The sequence below is a fragment of the Nicotiana sylvestris genome, chromosome 2 (assembly GCF_000393655.2).
Source record: "Nicotiana sylvestris chromosome 2, ASM39365v2, whole genome shotgun sequence".
Lineage (NCBI taxonomy): Eukaryota > Viridiplantae > Streptophyta > Magnoliopsida > Solanales > Solanaceae > Nicotiana > Nicotiana sylvestris.
In genome coordinates, this window is record NC_091058.1 from 68,488,168 (window position 1) to 68,510,235 (window position 22,068).

Sequence of the window (22,068 nt, forward strand, 5' to 3'; positions counted from 1 at the left end):
TTCTTCCCCGACCACGGCCATGACCACGACTGGGGCCACGACCTCTTCCACGTTTAGCTTGGTGGAAGTTCGTCTCATTCACTTCAGGGAATGGACAAGAACCAATAGGTCGACTTTCATGATTTTTCATTAATAGCCCATTATGTTGCTCTGCTATAAGAAGATGTGAGATAAGTTCAGAATACTTTTTAAATCCCATCTCTCGATATTGCTGCTGCAGGAGCATATTCGAGGCATGAAAAGTGGTGAAAGTTTTCTCCAACATATCATGATCAGTAATATTATCACCACATAATTTTAATTGGGAAATAATTCTGAACATAGCAGAATTATACTCACTGATAGATTTAAAATCTTGTAGCCTTAGATGAGTCCAATCATAACGTGCCTGTGGAAGAACGACCATCTTCAGGTGGTCATATCTATCTTTCAAATTATTCCACAGTATGACTGGATCTTTAATAGTGAGATATTCCATTTTCAGGCCCTCATCAAGGTGATGGCGTAGGAATATCATTGCTTTGGCACGGTCTTGGTTTGATGCCTGATTTTTATCCTTGATGGTGTCTGCCAGACCCATCGCATCAAGATGAATTTCAGCATCAAGCACCCAAGACATGTAGCTTTTGCCCGATATATCCAGGGCTACAAATTCAAGTTTAGAAAGATTTGACATTATTTAGGAAAAGAAAGTTCTTACCTCTAATACTTTCAAAGTATTTGCTCGAGATGTCAGAGTCTCGTGCTGATAACGTGTTATAAAATAAAGACTGTAAAGTAAAGACAAGTATAGAGAGAAACTGATATATTATTCGAATTCAAACTGATGTACATAATGAACTGAAATCTCTTCTATTTATAGAAGAAAGGAAGCTGCTGTGTAAGCTGCTACTATACCAGATATGGATAATCTTCTACTGAGAGCAATGTTTATCCATAACGGAGTACTGAAAGGATAAGCTTATCCATAACGGAGTACTGAATGGATAAGCTTATTATACCCGGTATGGATAATCTTCTACCTAGGGTAATGTTTATCCATAACCGGGTACCGAAGTGATAAGCTTCTTCAGGAAGCTTATTTCCAATAGAGTACTAAATAGATAAACATATTTACGGTGGAGTCCCATATGGATAAGCTTCTTCACAACGGAGTACTAAATGAACATCCATAATATAATATATTTATAACAGAAGATAACTTAATCCTATTATATTTACCCTTGCCAATTTGCAAGTAAAATTTCTGGGTTTTATATTTCGCTTTGGAATTGGATCTTATTAGTTCTTCACATAAAAGGAGAATAAAAAAACATGCTTTATTAAAACATTCCATTGCGTCGACCTCGCTTGCCGCTGATCGCCGATTCTCTCTACTCCAATTCCACTTTTATTCCGGCGGAGTCCCGGCGAGATCTATCATCAGGTCATCTATCTTAATCCAAATCGATGACTTCTATTGCAATTTCTCATTGATTGTGCGATTAGGAACTGTTGTTTCGTTACAAATACTGGACCTTTTTTGAATCAAGGAATTTGATTTTGCTTTAATTTTGATCTTCTGAGACCAGATGCTGAATTCTATTGTTGAGTGATATAGTTTTATTTATGTGTTGAGTTAAACTACGTATGGATTTTGGCTACTTGTTAGAATTAATGGTGCTAATGCTACTTTGATTCGAATAAAGGATATGAACATCAGCCTCAGAGTTGAATGTTGCTCTAGATTGTATTATTGTTTTTGATAAAGAAAGAAATTTTAATTAATAAACTATTCTTTACAGATAATTTACTGTTACTGCTCTTATGTAACTGTTTTGTCATCTATTATGGTGGAATGTAGACTACTGGGACAGTATTAATGCTGGGGTTAAAGGAAGATATCAGGATAGAGGCAAAACCTGCAAAACCTGTTCTGATTTGGCTTTCATTAAAGTGTTCCTCCACGAGATTTAGCTACTAGAGACTTCTTATAGAAAAGAAAAACAAAAAAGAATTTAGCTACTAGAAACAGATTCTCTGCGCAGTAGGCAACTAAAGGAAATGCAACTGGTATTACCCTTTGCCCTGTCCCCTCTTTCTCGGAAGTATTCCTTATCTGCTGTCAAACTCGTCGGACTGCTCATTGACAAAATGATAAAAGCTTCAGGTGAAGTATTTAACTACTTAGACAGAGCTGTTTTTCTTCTCCTTTGTCCTTATCTTTCTTTTTTTGCCTTTTTTTCCCTTTTGCATTCTTGCATTGTACTTTAACTCTGCAAATATTTTGCTTTCCTACTATTTTCGGCTGATGTATAAGTCTTGCATTGCTTTTTTTGTGCTAATATAATAATGACATGCCTTTTTGTTTGTTTTGGTGGAAAAACATCAGGAAGCGGTCCTTTGTGACCATGGGCACCGAATACCCCAATCGACCAACCTTTCCCTCAAGGCCTGCTACTACACCTTTTGGTGTTCCGCAGAGTGCAAGTCCTTTTCAATCATCTGTTCCAGTAGTTGGATCTGATGCTTCTGCTTTTCGGCCTGCTCCTCCTACTTCTTCTCCAGCTATGTCATCTCCGTCTTCATCTGGCCCCATGGTTGGACCAGGGACCTCTACTTTTAGACCGATGCCGCCCGGTATGCCACCTCCAACATCGGCACCTCCATATGGGCTGACAGGCACTGGCCCTTTCCAGCGTTTCCCAGCACCGCAGTTTCCTTCTACAGCTCAGGTACCACCTCCACGCACTTCAGTGCCGGGACAGCCTGTTTTAGCACCCCCAGTTAGACCTGTTTCAGGTCCTTTCTCACCACCTCCTGTTGCCCATCATCCACAAATCCAACCTCCTCCAGTTCCGATGGGATCTCCCCCTCAAGGTGCAAGTACACTGCAGCCTAGACCAAATGTTCATCAGGCATCCATACCATCCCAGTTTTCTGCTGCCAGAGCAACCATGCAGCCGTCTTCTCCTCCAGCTAGTTTAGTTTATCCTGCTGCTAGACCTGGCTTTCAATCTTCTTTTCCTGGGTATATAAGTCAGCAGCCTTCAGGGTTTACACAGGCTCCACCTAGACAATCAGTATCATATCCTTCTCAGCCAGGCAGCTATGTCCCACCAGTGCCAGCAGCTTCTACCCCATATCTTGCTCAACAAGGAGGCTATGCAGCACCACCACCTCTAACATCTCAACATCCAGGATCGACGCCTCCTATGTCAGCTATTCAGGGTTTGGTGGAAGACTTCAGTTCCTTTTCTATTGGGTCTGTTCCAGGATCATTTGATTCCGGCCTTGATTCTAAAGTCTTACCGAGACCAATTGAAGATGACCCTGAGCAGAACGTTTTGTCTGATATGTATCCCATGAACTGTAGTTCTAGATTTTTGAGGCTAACAACTAGTGGCATTCCGAATTCTCAGTCTTTGGCTTCAAGGTGGCACTTATCTCTTGGAGCAGTTGTTTGTCCTCTCGCCGAGGCTCCTGATGGGGTTTGTATTCATAACATAGTACTCTTTTATATTCTTGATTGTTACAGTTTTTAGGGCTTCATATGAATCTCACTTGCTCTACGTGCAAAATATACGTCATGCAGGAGGAAGTTCCTGTAGTTAATTTTGCCCCAACTGGTATCATCCGCTGTAGAAGGTGTCGCACTTATGTAAATCCTTATGTGACATTTACTGATAGTGGAAGAAAGTGGAGATGTAACATATGTGCATTGCTTAATGAAGGTAAATAATGTTGCTTCATTTCTTGAGTTTTTAACCAGTTTATTGTCGGAGCTCTCCTTTTGGTTTTTACTTAAAAGTTTCAGTAATATGTAGCTAGAATAGTCAAATTCCTCCTTGAATATTCTGTTGCATTTCTGATTAGAAGTTTTGTTACTTCCTAATTTGTGGGTAGGATGGGAGGGGGTTGGGAGAGAGAGGGAGGGAGGTGGGTTAATGTTCACGAAGCTGTCATTGCTTCCTAACAAGTAACTTACTTACAACTTACAAGAGCAAATGCGTCCCGATCAGTGGCGTACGCAGGATTTTTCATAAGTGGTGTCACTATTTTTAGCAATAGGCCTGTAACAGTCAAAAAAAATAATTGTGGAGCCAAGGGAATTCGAACCCAAGACCTCTCACATCAAATTTGAAGGTATCAACCACTAGATTATTGAGCTATTTTGATGCAAGTGGTGTCACTTTTAATGATTTTATCTTGTATTTCTGTTTTATTTATTATTTTTATATACATATGTAGTATAATTTTTCGACGAAGCGGTGTCCCGTGACACCGCTCGGGTCCATGTAAATCCGCCTCTGGTCCCGATTTTATAAACAACCTTAACCTTGATTAACTAATTGGTATTGACCCCACTTAACTTTAAACCTAAACTATACTATCTTATTAATGAATGAAAACTTCTATGTAGACCTTTCTTTCTGCTCATTGCATCTTTATCAGTCTATCTTCTACTCGTTACTCACCTTTCATTCAAATTGCTGCTAAGAGAATTTTGATACTCCACCATGCCCTCTCTGATTGTGACTGCTGAAGAGCTATCCTGGTTTTAATGTGCCTTTATGGTATTGTTTTCATTGCCATATATGCACAAGTTAGCATCCAATGTCAGGGGCCTCAGGGCCTCCCAGCTATGTTGTTGTGCTTTTTGTCATTTTTAAATAATCTCGCGGATTCTCATTGCTACCATTGCATATTGAGGATGTAGAATGTTGTGTCCTTTTTTGAAATGCATGGGCTCATTTAATCCTCTTTATGTCTAGTTCCTGGTGAATATTTCGCCCATTTGGATGCCAGTGGCAGAAGAGTCGATTTGGATCAAAGGCCTGAACTTACCAAAGGTAGCGTGGACTTTATTGCTCCGGCTGAGTACATGGTCCGGCCTCCGATGCCACCCCTGTACTTTTTTCTCATCGATGTATCTGTGACTGCTGTGAGAAGTGGAATGCTTGAGGTAAGAACTTCTGTTCTTTTAGTTATTGAGCTTCCAGTCTGAATCTACCTGCAGCATAGGACAAATCAATTCAAAATATGTTCAATTATGGCCAGTATACATAGAAGTTGCCTAACTAGGAGATGATTCTGTATGTGTCCATTATCATGTGGCTTGTTGATGCAACTCTTGCTGTTACCACCTTATGTTAGAATGCTTTTGGGAAAGCAGTCGCATAGATAAGCCTGAATGTGTATACAAATGAGCATGAGAGTCTCCGTTCATTTGGTTGTTTCATTCGATATTCCTTTTAGTCAGAATCAGTTGCCTGCCTTGTTAAACTTCTGTTTGTGTTGACTACTAGAGCAATTTTTTGTAGAATAATCTGTTAAATTGCAAGTTTATCTGGTATGCCCTTTATAATTGGTTTATAAATCTATGTCAGGTTTTAGCACAAACAATCAAGAACTGTTTGGACAGCTTGCCTGGATATCCCAGAACACAGATCGGGTTTATAACTTATGACAGTACAGTACACTTTTACAACATGAAGGCAAGTCAGCTGAGTAAAATTAATCTTATCACATAATATCAATATCCATTTACTGTTAAATAACTAGACTCTCTTCTTCTTGGACCAGTCGTCCTTCACTCAACCTCAAATGATGGTCATGTCAGATCTCGAAGATGTATTTGTGCCATTGCCAGATGATCTCCTTGTCAACTTGTCAGAATCAAGAACTGTGGTCGATGCATTTCTAGACAGCCTTCCCTCAATGTTTCAGGATAATGTAAATGTGGAGTCAGCTTTTGGTCCAGCTCTTAAAGCAGCCTTCATGGTTATGGTGCGCGAACTTTCTATGCTGTTCACATGATTTTATGACTTTCAAGTTCTTGGTATCAAAGAAGTTTTTCCTTTCCATTATGTAAAATCTCCTTTTTTTTTCCTTCTGTTGATTCACACTAACTAATATCGTCTCTCTGCTTCCAGAGCCAACTTGGCGGTAAATTGCTGATCTTTCAAAGCAGTCTTCCATCACTTGGTGTTGGCCGCTTAAGACTGCGAGGAGATGATCTTCGTGTTTATGGAACTGATAAAGAGCATACATTGAGAGTCCCTGAAGATCCTTTCTATAAACAGATGGCTGCTGATTTCACTAAGTATCAGATAGCAGTCAATATATATGCTTTCAGTGACAAATATACTGACATAGCTACATTAGGTAATTGAACTTTCACAATAGAGGACATCTGCTCTAAAAATTTAAACTGTGTTTCATTTTAAGCTGAAATACTCGTTTCATTTTTAATTGTTCCTTTTGATGAGTCAAAATTTTCATTACTAGCATCAAGTCGCTGTCAAAAGTTAGTACAGATTGTTTGTTTGTCTCAAGCGAAGTTGTCTACTGGCATCTAATCAAGTTGCCAATTGTCTATAGAACACGGTATTCTCTCTTTACACCAAATTAAGAAGTGAAATATGAAGGATCTTTTGATGCCTTTTACATCATTGACGCACTCTTTCTTCCTCATTCCATAAGCACCAAAAGTGACATAGTGGTGATGTTCCAGGCTATCTCTCTCTCCACTATTGATCCTTTATAATCTGTAGCTCGTGTTTCCCTTCCCCCGCTTTCGTTGGATGACACACTTGATTTATTATAAAGCTTTGGGTCCCCAATTGTGTAGTCAACCTGTGAGCAACGACAGATGATTAGTATCCTTTCTGATTCCTTGAACACCAACCCACAAATACCCCCCCCCCTCCCCCCTTCTCAAGTTGTCCATTGATGAATACTTAGGTCTACGCCAGCATTTTCTTTTTCTGTATGCCCAAAATTCTCTCACTGGATTCTATGAGTGTCTTGCTTTATCAAACATAATCTTGTTTCCATAAAGGGACCTTGAGCTGAAGGCAATCAGGGAAGGCCAGCTTAGTGACTACTGCAAGGAACTTTGATGTTCTTTCAGTTTGAAGTTCACTAGTAGTATAAGCAAAACTAGAATTAGAGGAACAAATCACTTACAGAGTTAACTGTGAAAACATATGTCGTGCTTTACACTATTTGGTATACTGAAACCTTCTGTATCCTCCGTATCGCTATAGTCAAGGTTCAATTTTTTTTATTATAAGCTACACATAAAGGGAGTTCGTAATCTTGGTTACCACAGTTGGTAATGTCTAGGTACGTATGCCTCATGAAATATTGGTGTATAATTTTCTTCAATCATGTTGTAGGGACGCTTGCGAAGTATACAGGTGGTCAGGTATACTACTATCCAAGTTTTCAAGCTTCCATTCACAAAGATAGATTTTATCATGAGTTAACCCGAGATCTTACAAGGGAAACTGCTTGGGAGTCTGTCATGCGTATAAGATGTGGAAAAGGTAATCTTGCTATATTACTCTAACCTAGAAGCTGGATTCCTCTTCCACGTGAAATAAAGGGCGAGCTTGTGGACTGTATGTTGGTAATGGTCATTAAGGTGTTTTTTTATGGTGCTTTCAGGTGTCCGTTTTACAACTTATCATGGGAACTTCATGCTGAGATCCACTGATCTAATAGCACTTCCTGCTGTCGACTGTGATAAAGCATATGCAATGCAGTTATCCCTTGAAGAAACACTACTCACTTCCCAGACAGTATTTTTCCAAATTGCTTTACTGTATCCTTTAGCATGAAATGTTGTTTTGATCTCAATTCACTTCATGTATTTTTCTTGAGTACTCCTGCACCAGTCCCCCCCCCCCCCCCCATATTTTATAGAAGCATTAGTTTCCTACCTTTTATATATCTTTTAGGTAATGAATGAATTTTCCCGTGACGAATTCTACTTGACTTGGTTTCCTGGAACACTTTCTTAACGATTAAAAGATACACATCATCTTCTGGAGAAAGGCGCATTAGGGTACACACGGCAGCAGCACCTGTTGTTTCAGATTTAGGAGAAATGTATCGCCTGGCTGATACTGGTGCCATCATTTCTCTTTTTACCAGGCTTGGTAAATTTTGCTATACTTTTCCTGTATTTGGTCATTTGACTTTTAAACCTTCGCCTTTAGTATTTTTAGGTCTCTCACGCTGAAGTTCTTGTCTTTCAGCAATTGAGAAAACTCTGACCTCTAAATTGGAAGAGGCTCGAAATTCTGTTCAACTCAGGATTGCGAAAGCTCTTAGAGAATATCGAAATCTCCATGCCGTGCAGCACCGTGTGGCTGGAAGGATGATATATCCAGAATCTTTGAAGTACTTGCCATTATATGGATTAGCTTTATGCAAATCAACAGCCCTCCATGGTGGATTTGCTGATGCTCAGCTTGATGAACGATGTGCTGCTGGATATACCATGATGGCTTTGCCCGTTAAAAGATTGTTGAAGCTTCTGTATCCTAAATTGATCCGTATAGATGAATATCTTCTAAGAGTATGCATCTGACAGCCCTTCCACATTGTTGCTCATTATGCTTTAAAGGTTCTAAAACATAATAATTTTCTATTTCTAGAAACCATCTTCACCTGAGGAGTCTAAAGACATCTTGAAAGGGATTCCACTTACAAAAGAGAGCTTAGATCCCCAGGGTCTCTATCTCTACGATGATGGTTTCCGGTTTGTCATCTGGTTTGGTAGAATGCTTTCTCCTGATATGATCAAGCACTTGCTCGGAGAAAACTTTGCTGCTGACTACTCTAAGGTAAGCTTTTTAGATCACCACATCTTCTCACAACCATATTAAATAGGTTCCATTTGGTGCTGAGTGGACCAAAAAGTGGGCCATCTGAAATTGAATGTGCACTTTTACTACCAACTACTTTGGTACTTATTTTGGTTTGGTTTAACTGGTAATATCTGAGTAGACTTTTGACAATGGATAATAGGATGTAGGTAGCCAAAAGCAATGTTCTCATTTTATTTTTCAAAGTGGTTCCAGGGAGCGCATGTCGGAAGTGTCACCATGTATAGATGTTGCTGATTAAAAGGATATAAAATCTCCATTCAACTTCACCTATACCTTTTCACCTATACCTTCTTTTTTTATTGAACAAGCCTCCTTTTTTAATTTTACATGGATCATAAGTTATATGTTTCTTTATTGTTTATAGTCTTCTGTTTACTCTATGCGACTAATTTCTGTAGCATCATCCCTCAGGCATTTGTATTTAGGGTTAGTTCCTTTAATCAACACTGGCCTTTAGGCAAGTGCTGGAAGCTACTGCTAGAGCCCGCCCCCTTATGTAGAAAGAGCACGCAATCCTTTATTGGTCCCCACTAGGTTATAGATGAGTGTCTCCAATTCTTTTTTGCTTATACTTTGTCATTTTTCTCCTAAAGGTTCTACTCTTGCCATCTTCTAAATTTTGTCTTCTTTATTGTAGCTCTACCCCTGTTGTTATTCTCACTGATTTATTGTCATTTTCTTTAATACCACGTCATTCAAAACTGTAGAATCCTTAACATTTGCCTAATTCTTGCTCTCCTTTTAGCCTGCATGTAAACAGAATTGCTAAAACGGGATTGTTTCTGGTTTAGACCTCTATATATTTGCTTTCCTTGGATGATGAAATTCTCTACTAGTGTGTTGGTGTGTTCAGCTCTAGATGTTATCATCTTAACTTTATTCACTCCTATGACCAATGGAGCAGAGTACTGGATGGGACTTTGAAACTCAGGGTTAATATTGTGTGCCTTGTCTACTATATTAACAGAATTGTTCATGCTTAAGGCAGTCTTTTGACATATTTTGGGATTTCTCTTTTATTTTTGTTCCTAGATATGGATGAGTTGTACTTTAGAAGTACTTTAGTTGGTTTGCACGTTCTGGTTTGTGGTTAGTCTCAGAACAGGATTTCTTTCCCTTTGTGCAAGTGTATAATGAAGGCCCAAAGATTCAAAAACTTCCCATATGAGTTCCTTTCCCTGAAGGTGTAGAAACTTCCCGTATATTTGCTTTTCGGAGCATACAGTAGTCAGCAGCACTAGCTAGCATGTGGCTAGGTTTGCAATTAAAGAAGAGCTTCATTCATAACATCATCTTCTCTGGTGAAGGCACATACTCCGTCAATATCTTGAGTGCTCAGATCTGTCACTTCCCTGAAATGCTGAGATCCAAGTAGTTGGAATGGAGATCCAAGTCGATAACGATATGTTGTCCAAAAAATAGCAAGTGCACACAATTTATGGTTCTTTAGCATCTACACTTTATTGACAGTGTGGTATGTCACTTAAAGAAGCACGTGGAAGATAAGAAATTTAGACCCACATAATGATTTTGGCATTTAAAAAGAGATAACTACTGCTCTTTGGTTGCCTTGCAATTTTAAATTTAGTCTGGATCTTTGAAAGAGATCCCTTGATGGAGATAGGTCTTAAATCTTTGTTTGAGTAGTTCACATCTTCATTTTAGAATAAGTTTGTTTACAGGTGATATGATGTTCACTGGGAATTATTAATGAGTTTACTTATAGGGCATTCTTTGCTTATGAAACCCTTAAAAAAGGGTGCATGGTCCTCCCTTCTTCCGAATCTAAGTGCCCCATTTTCTTTTCGCACAAATATTAAGTCATGAGTCGAAGTGTTATTTTTAATAAAAGTTGTGAAAAAGTTGGAGATTAGGTTGAGTTATTGAGGAATTTGAACTGTGCTTCACTAGCCCTCTGGGATTTCTCAGTTATCAAAAAAACAAAGAAAGATCTGGTCTTCGGTCTACCATTACTCTTTTGATAATAAGGGTGGTTCCATTTCTTGCTTATCCCCCACCCCCCAAAAAAGGTATTTGATAGTGCAGGGAATGACTTCACCTGTTTGGAGAGAGGACACAACTTAGGCACAACCTGAGTTAAGACAGAACTTGGGGCATTTAATTTGGAATAGAGGAACAATGTTTTGACTCAGCTGGTCTCTTTGCTGATTCAACCCTATGGCCTTCACTACAACAACTACGCCCCAGTCCCAAACAAGTTAGGGTCTGCTACACGAATCGTCACATCTCTGTTTAAGCTCTTATGTCATTGTCATACCAAATAAACTCTATGACCTTCACTGTGTTGATATTTGAATTCAACTCCTGCAAACTTTCTGCTTGTTTTGCAGTCTCTAATGTTTGTTTCTTCTTTTCTATTGAGAACCAGGTTTCACTTCAAGAGCTAGATAATGAAATGTCAAGAAAACTGTTGGGCTTGCTTAAAAAGCAAAGGGAGAGTGACAGATCATATTATCAACTATGCCATCTTGTGAGGCAAGGTGAACAGCCTAGAGAAGGCTTCTTCTTGCTTGCACATCTAATTGAGGACTCAGTTGGTGGCTCTAATGGTTATCAGGATTGGATTCTGCAATTACACCGGCAAGTCCAGCAAAATGCATAATTTAAGGTAATGAGTAATGACAAGGATTTGCTGGTCTTTTTTGTATTCATGAAATGGTTTAACGATGACGGAATGTCGGTTTTGTGTGAACATAAATCAACCAATCTATTTATAAATGTCATCCTGTCTCTCCCTTGAGGGAGTGGTAGAGAGAGAGGTCGATAAGGGGATGAAAATTTGCGAGAGCATTCATGTGTGAAACTCTGCGAGTGTGATAATTTCAAGTATTTAAAAGAAAGTTGGGTCACTAATCATAAGCTAGTAACATGATTTCAGTAATACTTGGTCTATGTTTTTAATTTTTTGTTTTCCTTTATATTTCATGGGCTCAACTCAGGATTTGAATGGTTTTGGTACTAGTTTCCTGATTGTGAACAATATTGTCATTTGCCAAGGACAGTTTTAAAGGAGCTGCTTCATTTTTTTGTTTTCGTTTTTCGATTTTAAATGGATCAAGTGTAGAATGTCAGTGGCTCCCAACCAAGTGAAGGTAATTTTCTTAGTGAAACACCTATTTATGGCACATTCAGGCATATATTATCAGTTCTGACTAATCTCTTGGGAGTATCCATTAATTATCAAAAGAAAAAGAAAACCTCCAAGTAATCATTTTTATATGTCATGCATGGTTACGATGTTACTCTGATTTCTTAAATCAGGAACCATAACTGTCATTTTTGGTTTTTTATTTTAAATCTCCCTATTATCTCTTCGTAGTTATATTTTTGCCGTGCATGCTAATCCATTGACTTCATCTTTTTGGTGGTTTCTAAGCTTTCTCTTTTCTGGTCTCTTCGTCGTTCCTTGTGTTATAGAAATTGTTTCATAACAAGAGTGGAGGGTGAATCTTTGTAATTGCATATCTGAAGGGAATTGAAAACAGAATAACTTAAGGTTTCCTGGTGAAGAGACTGCCCCTATGGATTTCTCCACTCTAAACCTAAAATTATGAGTTTTAAGGTTGCTTGCTGATTGCACACTTCCTATTTTAGCAGGATTCCCAACTCTTCACGCTTTTATGGTCTAGAGTGCGGATTCCAGAATAAGTTGGTCTAGTTGTCAGCTCCAACTATGGATGGTTCATCCAATGAGCAAAAGCTTCCATGGAAGAAATCTGCTGTTAGTGTTAATTGACATAATTGATTGCTGCGCTACCTGATTTGCCGTGTAACATTAGTTGAAGAACTAATATTTTCTCTCTTCTCATGTTGGGATCATTTCATACACCTGGACCAGTCGTCCATTAAGATGAGGAAGGGATATTAAGATTGTGCTCGTCCTTGTGTGCTAGCGCTGTCCCCTTTGGTTGGGGTGAACAACATGAAAGGAATGCTAATTAACTAGTATTTACTTTCATATGTTGGTCTGGTTAGAGTGGGATGAGATTAAATATAATAATATTGCAGTTAATTAAATTATTTTTTGGATCTTGTTGTGGGGATAGGGTGTGCCTTTTCAGTGGGATTTATTTGGACTTTTGTAGAGATCTTGTACATTGCATTTCTTTGCAATAATCCAATATTTGCTGCCCATAATGAATTTTTTGTTGAGCTGAAATGTAATGCGGATGGTTATTACTCTCTTTTTTTTTCTACGGTATTTCCCTTGGGATACATCTGCATCAATATTCAATAAGAAGGGTTTCATCTGATTATTTTGTTTTATTTTATTTTATTGGTTTTTGGAATCTTGGTGCTGTAGATATACAATCCAATCTGAACCAAAGTAAATTCTGTTTGGTTAGGATTTCTCAGTTTGCTTTTTCGGTTTTTGGTTTTTATCATTGGCAAACCGGAAAGAATTTTGTTATGCGTGAGATTATAACTACTACTAGTACTCAACTAAATGTGCCTATGTTAACACCTTAGTTATAGTCTATTTGAAAATGGAGTGATATTCACGCGGCTGCCATGAAAATGGACCAAACAGTGGTTGACACTTATAAAAGAAAGCTTTTTTTCTTCTCCTCCCCCATCAATTTGCCGCCTTCAACTCCAATTTAAAAAAACTCCGACCACTAGCTGCAATTCTGCAACCACAGCCATTGGAGCTGGATATGGAAGCTTCGGTGCAGTAGCAATAATGAAGGAGAGGACAATATGACGATGAAGCCAAGCTTTTGGAGATAGGCAGTAGCTTTTCAAGTGTCGGTTAAAGTATCATGGAGTACAAATAACATGTTTCTAGAAAATAAAAGCTTTTATCAAGAGTCAAGACAAAGGAAAAGAGCATGCAGCTTTTCTCTTAATTACCTGCCACAGAACATCCTAGGACAAAGGCCGTGAAATTGTTCAGGTACTCTTGTGTTTCGAACAAGTAACCACCAAAGAGTTAATCCAACAAGAAACGTAATAAAAAAAACCAACATATTGCAATGTCGGTTGTATAATAGGATTGTTCCGACTCTTCTTCTAATTTTTCTGTTTTCCACTCTTCGTTTCCTTTGAGGTAAAACTAGAGTAGAGAATAACTTGAAGATAGGAGGCTTCATGCTCATTGGAAACTACTACCAAATAACCCCGCAACTCTTACAACATAACAAAGGGAACCTTATAATATAGTCCCATCTCCCATTGACAAACATGTAGCTTAATTAATATGGATCAATCTGAAAAAACATATAACAACTCTCCCAAGACCAGAACTTTGGACCATCTAAATGAGAAGTCTTCAAGTCCTGAAGAAGGTTGGAGAAATCAAGTGGACATTTCACTGAAAGACAAACCTTCTCAAAAGCATAACATGTACGTAAAGTCCTCCATGGTTGCAAAAACAAGCAGCATGAAAGACATTAGTTATACTAGAAGCAACCAATATAAATGTTGATACAAAAAGAGTTGTACCACTAGTGCTCCGAGTAAAAAACCATGATACATATTTCTCTATCGGGCAAGGCAGCTTTGGAGGAATAAATACTTTAGCAGTAATTTTACTCATATCACCTCAAAAACAATATAGAAACATGTACAAATATTGTACAAATAAGATAGGATTTGCAAACGCCACACTGATCATGGGAACCACTTTCATGTAGCCATAGATGCCAAGTCTAGTTCTTCATCAGAATCAATGACATCTTCAAAATCATAGTACGGATTTACCTGTCACAATAATTTACTTAATGTTATTACAAAATTCAACAGCAAGGAAGATGCAAGTAACTTTAAAGAAAATTTACTCTTTATTAGCGAAGGAACACCCCATGAATCCAGTTCAACAGAAGATAATGCTTCAAATTGTTCTATACCTTTGGTCTTGGAGTAACTGCTTCAAAACTACGGAAAACAGGGACGTCAAAATTAGGAGGTTCCAAAATAATGTATGCTCCTTTATTTCGGTATCTATCCTCTGTTGCCTGCAGTTACGAGCACAAACAAGAAAGATAAGTTTCTCCATTTGTACTGCAGCTTCCAGGTATGAAAATGGCATCAGATATATTTTAAACTTTTTGCATGCTGAATGCCTAAATTTAGTCTATTTTCATAGAACCTTAGGAAACTTGCAAAAAGTGTTGCATGTTTCTTAATACTCCTAGAAGTGACAATTGGTTGTGTTAACACCAAACTTGGGCAGGGACCTGAGCAAGCAATGTGGGCTTTATTTCCCTTTACCAGGCTGAAAGCATGAAAGATTATTGGGACTCCACCAAAAAATGGGCCAAGTACAGAGACACAGCCGGTTATGTCATTGGAAATTCAGTTTATAATATGACTAATCAAGCCCACAAACTACTCTTCAACATGCAACCGTGCAGACGAACAAAAAGTAGGGCAGTCTGTCATTAACTAGATCGTGCCAAGATTTTTGCATTAAATTGGGATACGTTAGAAAAGCGATCTAGGCACATAACAGCTAGCCTCGCACGTAGAACACTTTTGTAAAAATGGACACCGTCCAATCATCATAATAAATCAAATTATGTTCATTTCACTTTAAGCTTTCTTTACAACTTTCCTTACAAGCTTCCTTACAGCTTTCTTAGATATCTTTTTCGGTTAATGCTAGCCATACTTCAGATACTTCAGGTCTTTTTGCTATAAAAAGCATCACCAGAACTTCACCACCTGAAAATTTAGACTAGAACACTTTTAAGAAACTTACAAAATCATAGTCAAGGAGTATCCTTCTCTGCATTAATTGTCCGACTTCTAATTGGAAATCATTCGCTGACCAGTCCATAAATTTTCTAGCCAAAAGGATGCATATGAAAGATATGACTTCTGAAGAATGAAGTTCTTTATGCATGTTTGGTAAATATTGGTTGCCAAAGAACAAAGACACCTTGCAACTCATTATTACCCATTTCTACATCTGACTGATGCAATCATTGAAAGCACATGGCAGTAGATGATAAATGTTCCTAATATGCCATCAGTATGCTCAGGCACATATTTTCACGAAAAGTAATTCAGGATTAACAAAGCTTACAAGCATTTACATATTCTATCAACAATAACATAGTGTAACGGCACTACCCTTCTACAAGATGGCTGAAAGTAAACACGACAAAGGTTTTCATAGAGGGAAGATAACACCATACTCGTGTATAACACAAAATACAAACTCTGACTGTTGACAAAAGGTGACCTTGTAAGGTGAATTTTCTGATTAAAGAATAGTGAATGACAAAATTGAAGATACCTGAAACTGTGGATAGTCTGGGGCACTAAATACTGTAATCAGTTTCCCGGATGGGACAACATGATCTATAGTGTACCCCACATCCATTCCTCCAAGTCCAGGTCGCTTTTCCCTTGCATCTGGACCTTCATGTGACCTTATAATCAACTGAGGCAGCAACAATTGAAGACCAAAATGTTAGCAAGTTTCTCATTGTTAAAGGTTACAAAGGGAGGTGTTGAGCTCACATAAAATACAAGAACCTAAAGCTATGTGAACAACGTAATCGGAAAATACAAAGGATAGATGGAATAACTCTGAACATCGGAATTATTACTCAAGAGGCCTATTTCTCCCAAAAATATGTTTAATCCTTTGTGCTTCTTCACTTTTTCCTCAGTATTTAGGTGGTTAGATGCTCTGTTGATAGATACTTGCAATTTTTATTTATCAATACTTACGATTAAGATCTCATACCATTTTTAGCTTTTTTCTTTTTCTTTTTCTTTTTTCAATTAAACGATAGGACTACATTTATGGAAGAAAATATTATTTCTTTGAAAACAAAATTCCAGGAAAAAATGAACACTAGCGACTTATTACAGCTACAATGTCCAACAGAGTGTTATCTCATCCTTATTAAGCGATGTTGCAGCACGATAAAGCTAAATCTGAGTTGGTTTTGCCTTTCAAAATACAAGTAAATTCATCTCCAGAGGTTGTTCAGTATGTATCTCTAGGAAATATCTGGTGTCCAGCTACATTGGATTGGCTATGTTGGAAAGAGCAAAGAACTTCAGGTATTAATGTGCACTACTATCTTTATGTACTAGTTTTTAGGAAACAACAACCAGATCATTGTCTTACGGGAAATTGCATGCTTTTCTTAGATTCTCAGTATAGCTATGTCTAAAACTTATGCGCTTGTAATTGGTTAACACTATAGCCTTGCAGCTAGATAGAGAGCAGTGCTCTCCTCAAGAAAAACATGCTACACCCAACCCCCTTCAGGTGGACGAGGATGAAAAGACTTTTCTGATTAACATTCAAAAGAGGTGCATCAACTCTTTGTAGGTCGCATAATTGACTACTACATCCAGGATTGCAGACTGATCCCAAAGGAGTCTTTCTCTATGGTTATGAAATCAGTTTGATTGAAAAGCAAGTCCATAATACCACAAGACGAAAGTAAGGGTGAGATGAGAGCCCTACAGGCCACAACCTAGGAGAGCACACTGTATTATATGAAAACGTACGACCTTGTCCTATTATTAATAACCAAAGTTCGGAACTAAGGAAAGAGCGTTACCCTGCACAGGAAGGATAGGACACGCGCAAGAAATCTTATGTCATGACAACCTCTTAGAGTTGCTTGGATTGGTTATGCTAATTCTTCTTGTGAACTCAAAACATTCAGATAATTAATTAATTTCCATTTGAAAGTACACTGGATCATTTCTCTTGCCTGATAGTAGATTTTCTAAGTTCATCATACAGGTTGAAATGGCAATGAGATGAGCACAGAACTCCATGAGTATACACATCAGGCAACGACCCACCATTTGAAGAGTCAGTCATATGAGAAGAAAACTGATGGATTCAAATATTAAGTGACTTAATATGTTACAAAAAAAGTATATTTGAATTGTTATGACCAAGTTAAAATACATCAATGTAAAAATATGTCCCAGTGAAAATTTGGGGGGTAAGATAAAAAATAATAATAAAGCAACTGCAGTTTGTGAATCCTTTCCTGATGTACTCTCATGGATGGATGAATCAAAAACTGCAGGAACTAGCACAAAGGTTAACACCATGTTTGGTTCCAGAAAATTGAGGGGAGAGTAAAGGAAGAGAAAATAGCTGGTAGGAAGAGAAAATAGCTGGTTTCATTACTTAGGTGAGATATTAATCAATTTGCACCCAGTTGTCTGATAAGATTGGAAAGGTAAGAAGTGAACAAGAGTGGTATACTTTCTCCTTTCCATTTAGTTTCGGAAGGATTTAATAAGCCACCATGGAGGGGTAACAATTAAAAAAACTACCATGTAGGGGTACCTAAACCTTCCAATTTAACTCCACCTCTTCTTTTACTTCCCTTATATATGAGAAAAATCACCTTTGTTCCTCGACATGTAGCTGTCCTGGACTCCTGGTAAGTCGTAACCTTCTACTTACTCCTCAACTAAACATAATTAAAACAGAAGCTATTGAAATCTAATCCAAGAACTACACACTCAATGATTATATTCTGACAAATAGTACGTTCAATCACATCATTCAACCGTAAAACCGTCAAACAAGACACATTATATTGTATATGTTCATTCAGAAATGAATGATAAGAATGTACTATAAGATCTGGTTAAAGACAATTTAGAATTAACTTAGCGGCAGGGCGGTGTCAATAACAACAAGAAAAGAGCATATACAAAGAAATAAAAATTAGGCAGTATACCTTTAAGTTCAACGTCTTCAAAAACTCTTCCGTACAATCTGGACCCCATAAGAGACCAATTCCTCTGTCTTTATTCGGGGAAAGTCCGGGCTTCATTGATGGGTCTGACCACAAGACATCACCAGGTATCAAATTTGCACCTTCCCAAGGAGGATCAAGGACAGATCTCCTGGCTTTTAATAACTCCTCCAAAGAACCAAGAGATAAAGCACTTACTTCAGGATTCAAAACTATTTTGCGATTCTTCTTCCCTTTAGCTCTTTTCGCTGGAGTGACAGGAATGCTGCGGAAAATACCTCCATGTGCAGTATAGACCTTGTCACCAATAATGGAGGCAAGAGGAAGTCCTTCGAAGCATCCTAAACACTTCCTATAGACATGTTTCCCTCTGTCCGTATACTTGGCTAAAACTTCCTTTTCAAAACCATACACAGAGGTACAATATTTTGACTCGTGATTTCCACGAAGGAGAAACACCCTACTGGGCATAAAAACCTGAAAAACATACAGCTCCATTAAATATCCACTGTTGCATTTGTCTGATATCTCATAGGAATTCATATTCGAGGACCAGTTGAGTTCAAAGCCACAAACATCAAAATATCAAGAGTAAGGTGCTATAAACTCACAGCTGCTTGACGCATATCACTATCTCCCAGCAAAACAAGGTACAAGACTGAAGCAATATAACCAAGGAAAATTCATTTTGATACAGCACTTTAGGAAGACAAAGGGTAATAAAACCTAACACAAAACTGAATATCCCTATTCTACATATTACCATGAATTGATATGAATTCTGGTACTTAATAGTTTACAGATCACCATCTCATTTTGCTTCAGTATTTTGTCGTTGTGCACCCTTAGAAATGTTAAATGGCGTTGTCATAGACAAAGTGAGAAAATATCTCTCTCTAAACAGAAGCTCCACAAGTTCTACAAGAATCTAACTCTCCATGCAAAGTGACCCCGTAAAGTGACACTCCTGATCAACTATCACTTTTGCTCATATAATTTCCATAAACAAACACACATATTTCTATCTTATCACCGAAACACAACTCGTAGCTACGTAATAAGCATAATAAAATTACTTTTCGCGGGTATGATAGCAGCATAATTAATCCGGATTACTAATATCTACCAAAACTGAGTTTCAAACTACATTACCTTAATAATATTCAGATTAGAAATAACTGTGCAAGTTACAACAATCAGCTAAAACCCTTGTTAAAAGAAGTTTTTTTTTTACCTTCCAAGCGAGCAATAGAAGGAAGGTCTCAAGACCCCAAGCTCCTCTATCAACATAATCCCCATTGAACACAAAGAACCGATCATCTGACGGAAAGCCCGCATCTTTTAACAAGAACATGACGTCATGCAACTGACCATGCACATCGCCTACCACCACAACCCTCGATTCCGGACCCAAACCCGACCCGCTATCGATACGTACACAATTGGGTTCTTTATGCAGCATCTTTGACGCCGTCAGTACGAGCCGATCAAAAGCTTCTACTGGTAACACCGATGGGAGCTCAGCCGGAGGAAGATTCTTAGATCCCCAATCGAATGCGAGCATTAGATTTGTAACCCAGGCTAGGGTTAGGGTCCCGTCTTGGGGCCATGAAATGGGTATCTGCGGATGAGGCTGTGGTGAAGGAATTGGAGTTAAAGGCGATGACGCGGAGGACGTTGAAGCCGCCGATGCTGACGAGAAAAAGTCCTCGTCGGATGACGGCGGTGGCGGCGTTTCTGATGGTAGACTGACGGCGGTGGCCGGTGGTTCTGGTTCGAGCATTTCAACTGGATGCGGATCTTTATATTCCTATTTTCTCTTTTCGTTTTAATTATGTTTGTTTAGGTTTTCAGTTCACAGAAGAAGTGAGACAAGAATAGAAAAGGAACTGTGCGAAGTAGTTTTGTTGACAGGGTATGTTCATGGGGAAACGAGAGAAGCCCAAATTTTGTATTAGTAATTAATGTGTTGGTGCTGCGTCATTGACAGCTCAGTTCGCCTGGTTTGCGATGCAACTCGCTATTCTTGAAACGGAAAAGGCCAAATATATATACTCTTAGAAAATATTTAAATATATTCCTCGTTATATCTTGGATTTGTATATATTTCTGTCGTAATACTATTGATTCAAATATATACCTATTTCGTTAAGTTTGTCCAATATGAACATCCAATCCTACATGACACAGATATTTGATGAGGTAGATACCACGTGACATCCCACCCTAGCCCGCTTAACCCATTTTACCCTTCCCCTCAATTTCTTTCCTTCCACCATCATTATTGTTTTACCAAAAAAGTGTTAAAGCTTTTCTTAAAACGAATTAATAAGAAAATAAAGGATAAATCATAGCCAAGTATAATTAACTCTAGATCAAAGAATATTGAGTAGGAAAAATAGGATATAGTTAAGCTCATGAACTCTTTAAGATTGTAAAAGGTATCAAATGTATATGACGGGCTTAAATTCTTGACACTACTATTCTGTACTGTAAAATAAAGAAGAAAAAGAAGGTGCACCATTAACAGCTATGAGATCTATCTTTATTGATTCCATAATGGTGATTACAAAGATCAGTAGCCAAGTTCTAAACTTTCTCTTGTTTTTCCTCAGAAACATTCTCCCGTTCTTTTGTGTTCAGAGAGAAAGAAAAATCCCCCTTTCAAATTCTCTTACCTAGTATTATATATAATAGGTATTCCCCTTTACCCAATGGTCCTTAGCCAGAATACCCTAATCTGCCAAGTGCACTTTAGGTCGACCTCCCTAAGTGTCATGGTGTGTACTTCGCCATACAGGCTTTCTGATGGTTCGACCTTGATCGTGGCCGAGATGCTCTTCGTTATGGTGTCTTATGAATACAACCACGACTTAATCGACCCCTCGCCATTCCTTTTTGTACCGATTCTTGTGTGGTCAGATTTCGATCCATATAGTTAGTCTATCCGCCTATTGAGGTCGTCTTTGGGCGAGCTTGATGGGCGGACTTAGTCAATAAGAAAACTTTTGAGAAATCTGAGCGTATTGGGCGATGTGCGAGCACCTCTTAGCGAGATGATGATGTGACATTTTGAGTGCTTCGTCATACTACTATGTCAGTTCGAAATGACATTAAATTCGTCAAACGTCATTATGGCACACGTTCTTTGTGTGTTGCATCGTTTCTCGTGCCCCTTCCATTATTTTTGAAAAAAAGCGGCGATTGGTTTCTTAAACGAGCATATCCATATCTTTTATAAGTAGGAAAAAGTTTCCCATTCGAATGTAGTGTTTCCCAATCGTTTACAAGACAATCTTAGGGCATTCTTCCTTCTTCTTCAGTTCTTCGTATTTATTTTTCTACCAACAATCCTCGTGGTTGTTACCCTCCTTTCTTTACACTCCCGACCTATACAGTCACCCGAAGTGATGGTTAGTGCTTCTTCTAACCCTGATCGAGTTGTTGGTGCTCCAGTACCGGAAAACGATATACCTCTACTCGAAGAGGGGGTGGGTCTGGCAGAGGAAGAGAGTTTTCCGATGGTAGATGAGGTGGTTCCCCACCCAGGGAAGGCAAGGACGAATTTCAATTGCCCTGCTAAGAATGAGCTGGAACCTGTTCTTTCTACGATGGATGTCGCGACACTCGCGGTATTTAAAGCCAAATGGAGAATACCTGAGCATATCGAACTCGTTCCAGCGGGT

General features: G+C 38.4%; 2 protein-coding genes across 2 annotated transcripts; one reads left to right on the top strand and one right to left on the bottom strand.

The window, feature by feature from the left end:
* Window positions 1–1,256: 1,256 nt before the first annotated feature.
* LOC104238491 (protein transport protein SEC24 A-like) lies at window positions 1,257–12,937 on the top strand. The gene is made up of 14 exons (XM_009792853.2): window positions 1,257–1,426; window positions 2,372–3,470; window positions 3,575–3,713; window positions 4,755–4,945; window positions 5,370–5,477; window positions 5,566–5,769; window positions 5,916–6,147; window positions 7,164–7,313; window positions 7,435–7,591; window positions 7,801–7,928; window positions 8,028–8,350; window positions 8,430–8,618; window positions 11,053–11,292; window positions 12,282–12,937. Exons 2-13 carry the CDS (start codon window positions 2,391–2,393, stop codon window positions 11,284–11,286), a joined length of 3,135 nt encoding a protein of 1,044 aa, XP_009791155.1. The 5' UTR covers window positions 1,257–1,426; window positions 2,372–2,390; the 3' UTR covers window positions 11,287–11,292; window positions 12,282–12,937.
* Window positions 12,938–14,031: 1,094 nt separating this feature from the next.
* On the bottom strand, window positions 14,032–20,363 carry LOC104238490 (serine/threonine-protein phosphatase 7). The gene is made up of 5 exons (XM_009792852.2): window positions 19,617–20,363; window positions 18,365–18,859; window positions 15,928–16,074; window positions 14,534–14,641; window positions 14,032–14,387 (listed from the first exon to the last, which is right to left on the bottom strand). Exons 1-5 carry the CDS (start codon window positions 20,163–20,165, stop codon window positions 14,313–14,315), a joined length of 1,374 nt encoding a protein of 457 aa, XP_009791154.1. The 5' UTR covers window positions 20,166–20,363; the 3' UTR covers window positions 14,032–14,312.
* Between the last annotated feature and the right edge of the window lie 1,705 nt (window positions 20,364–22,068).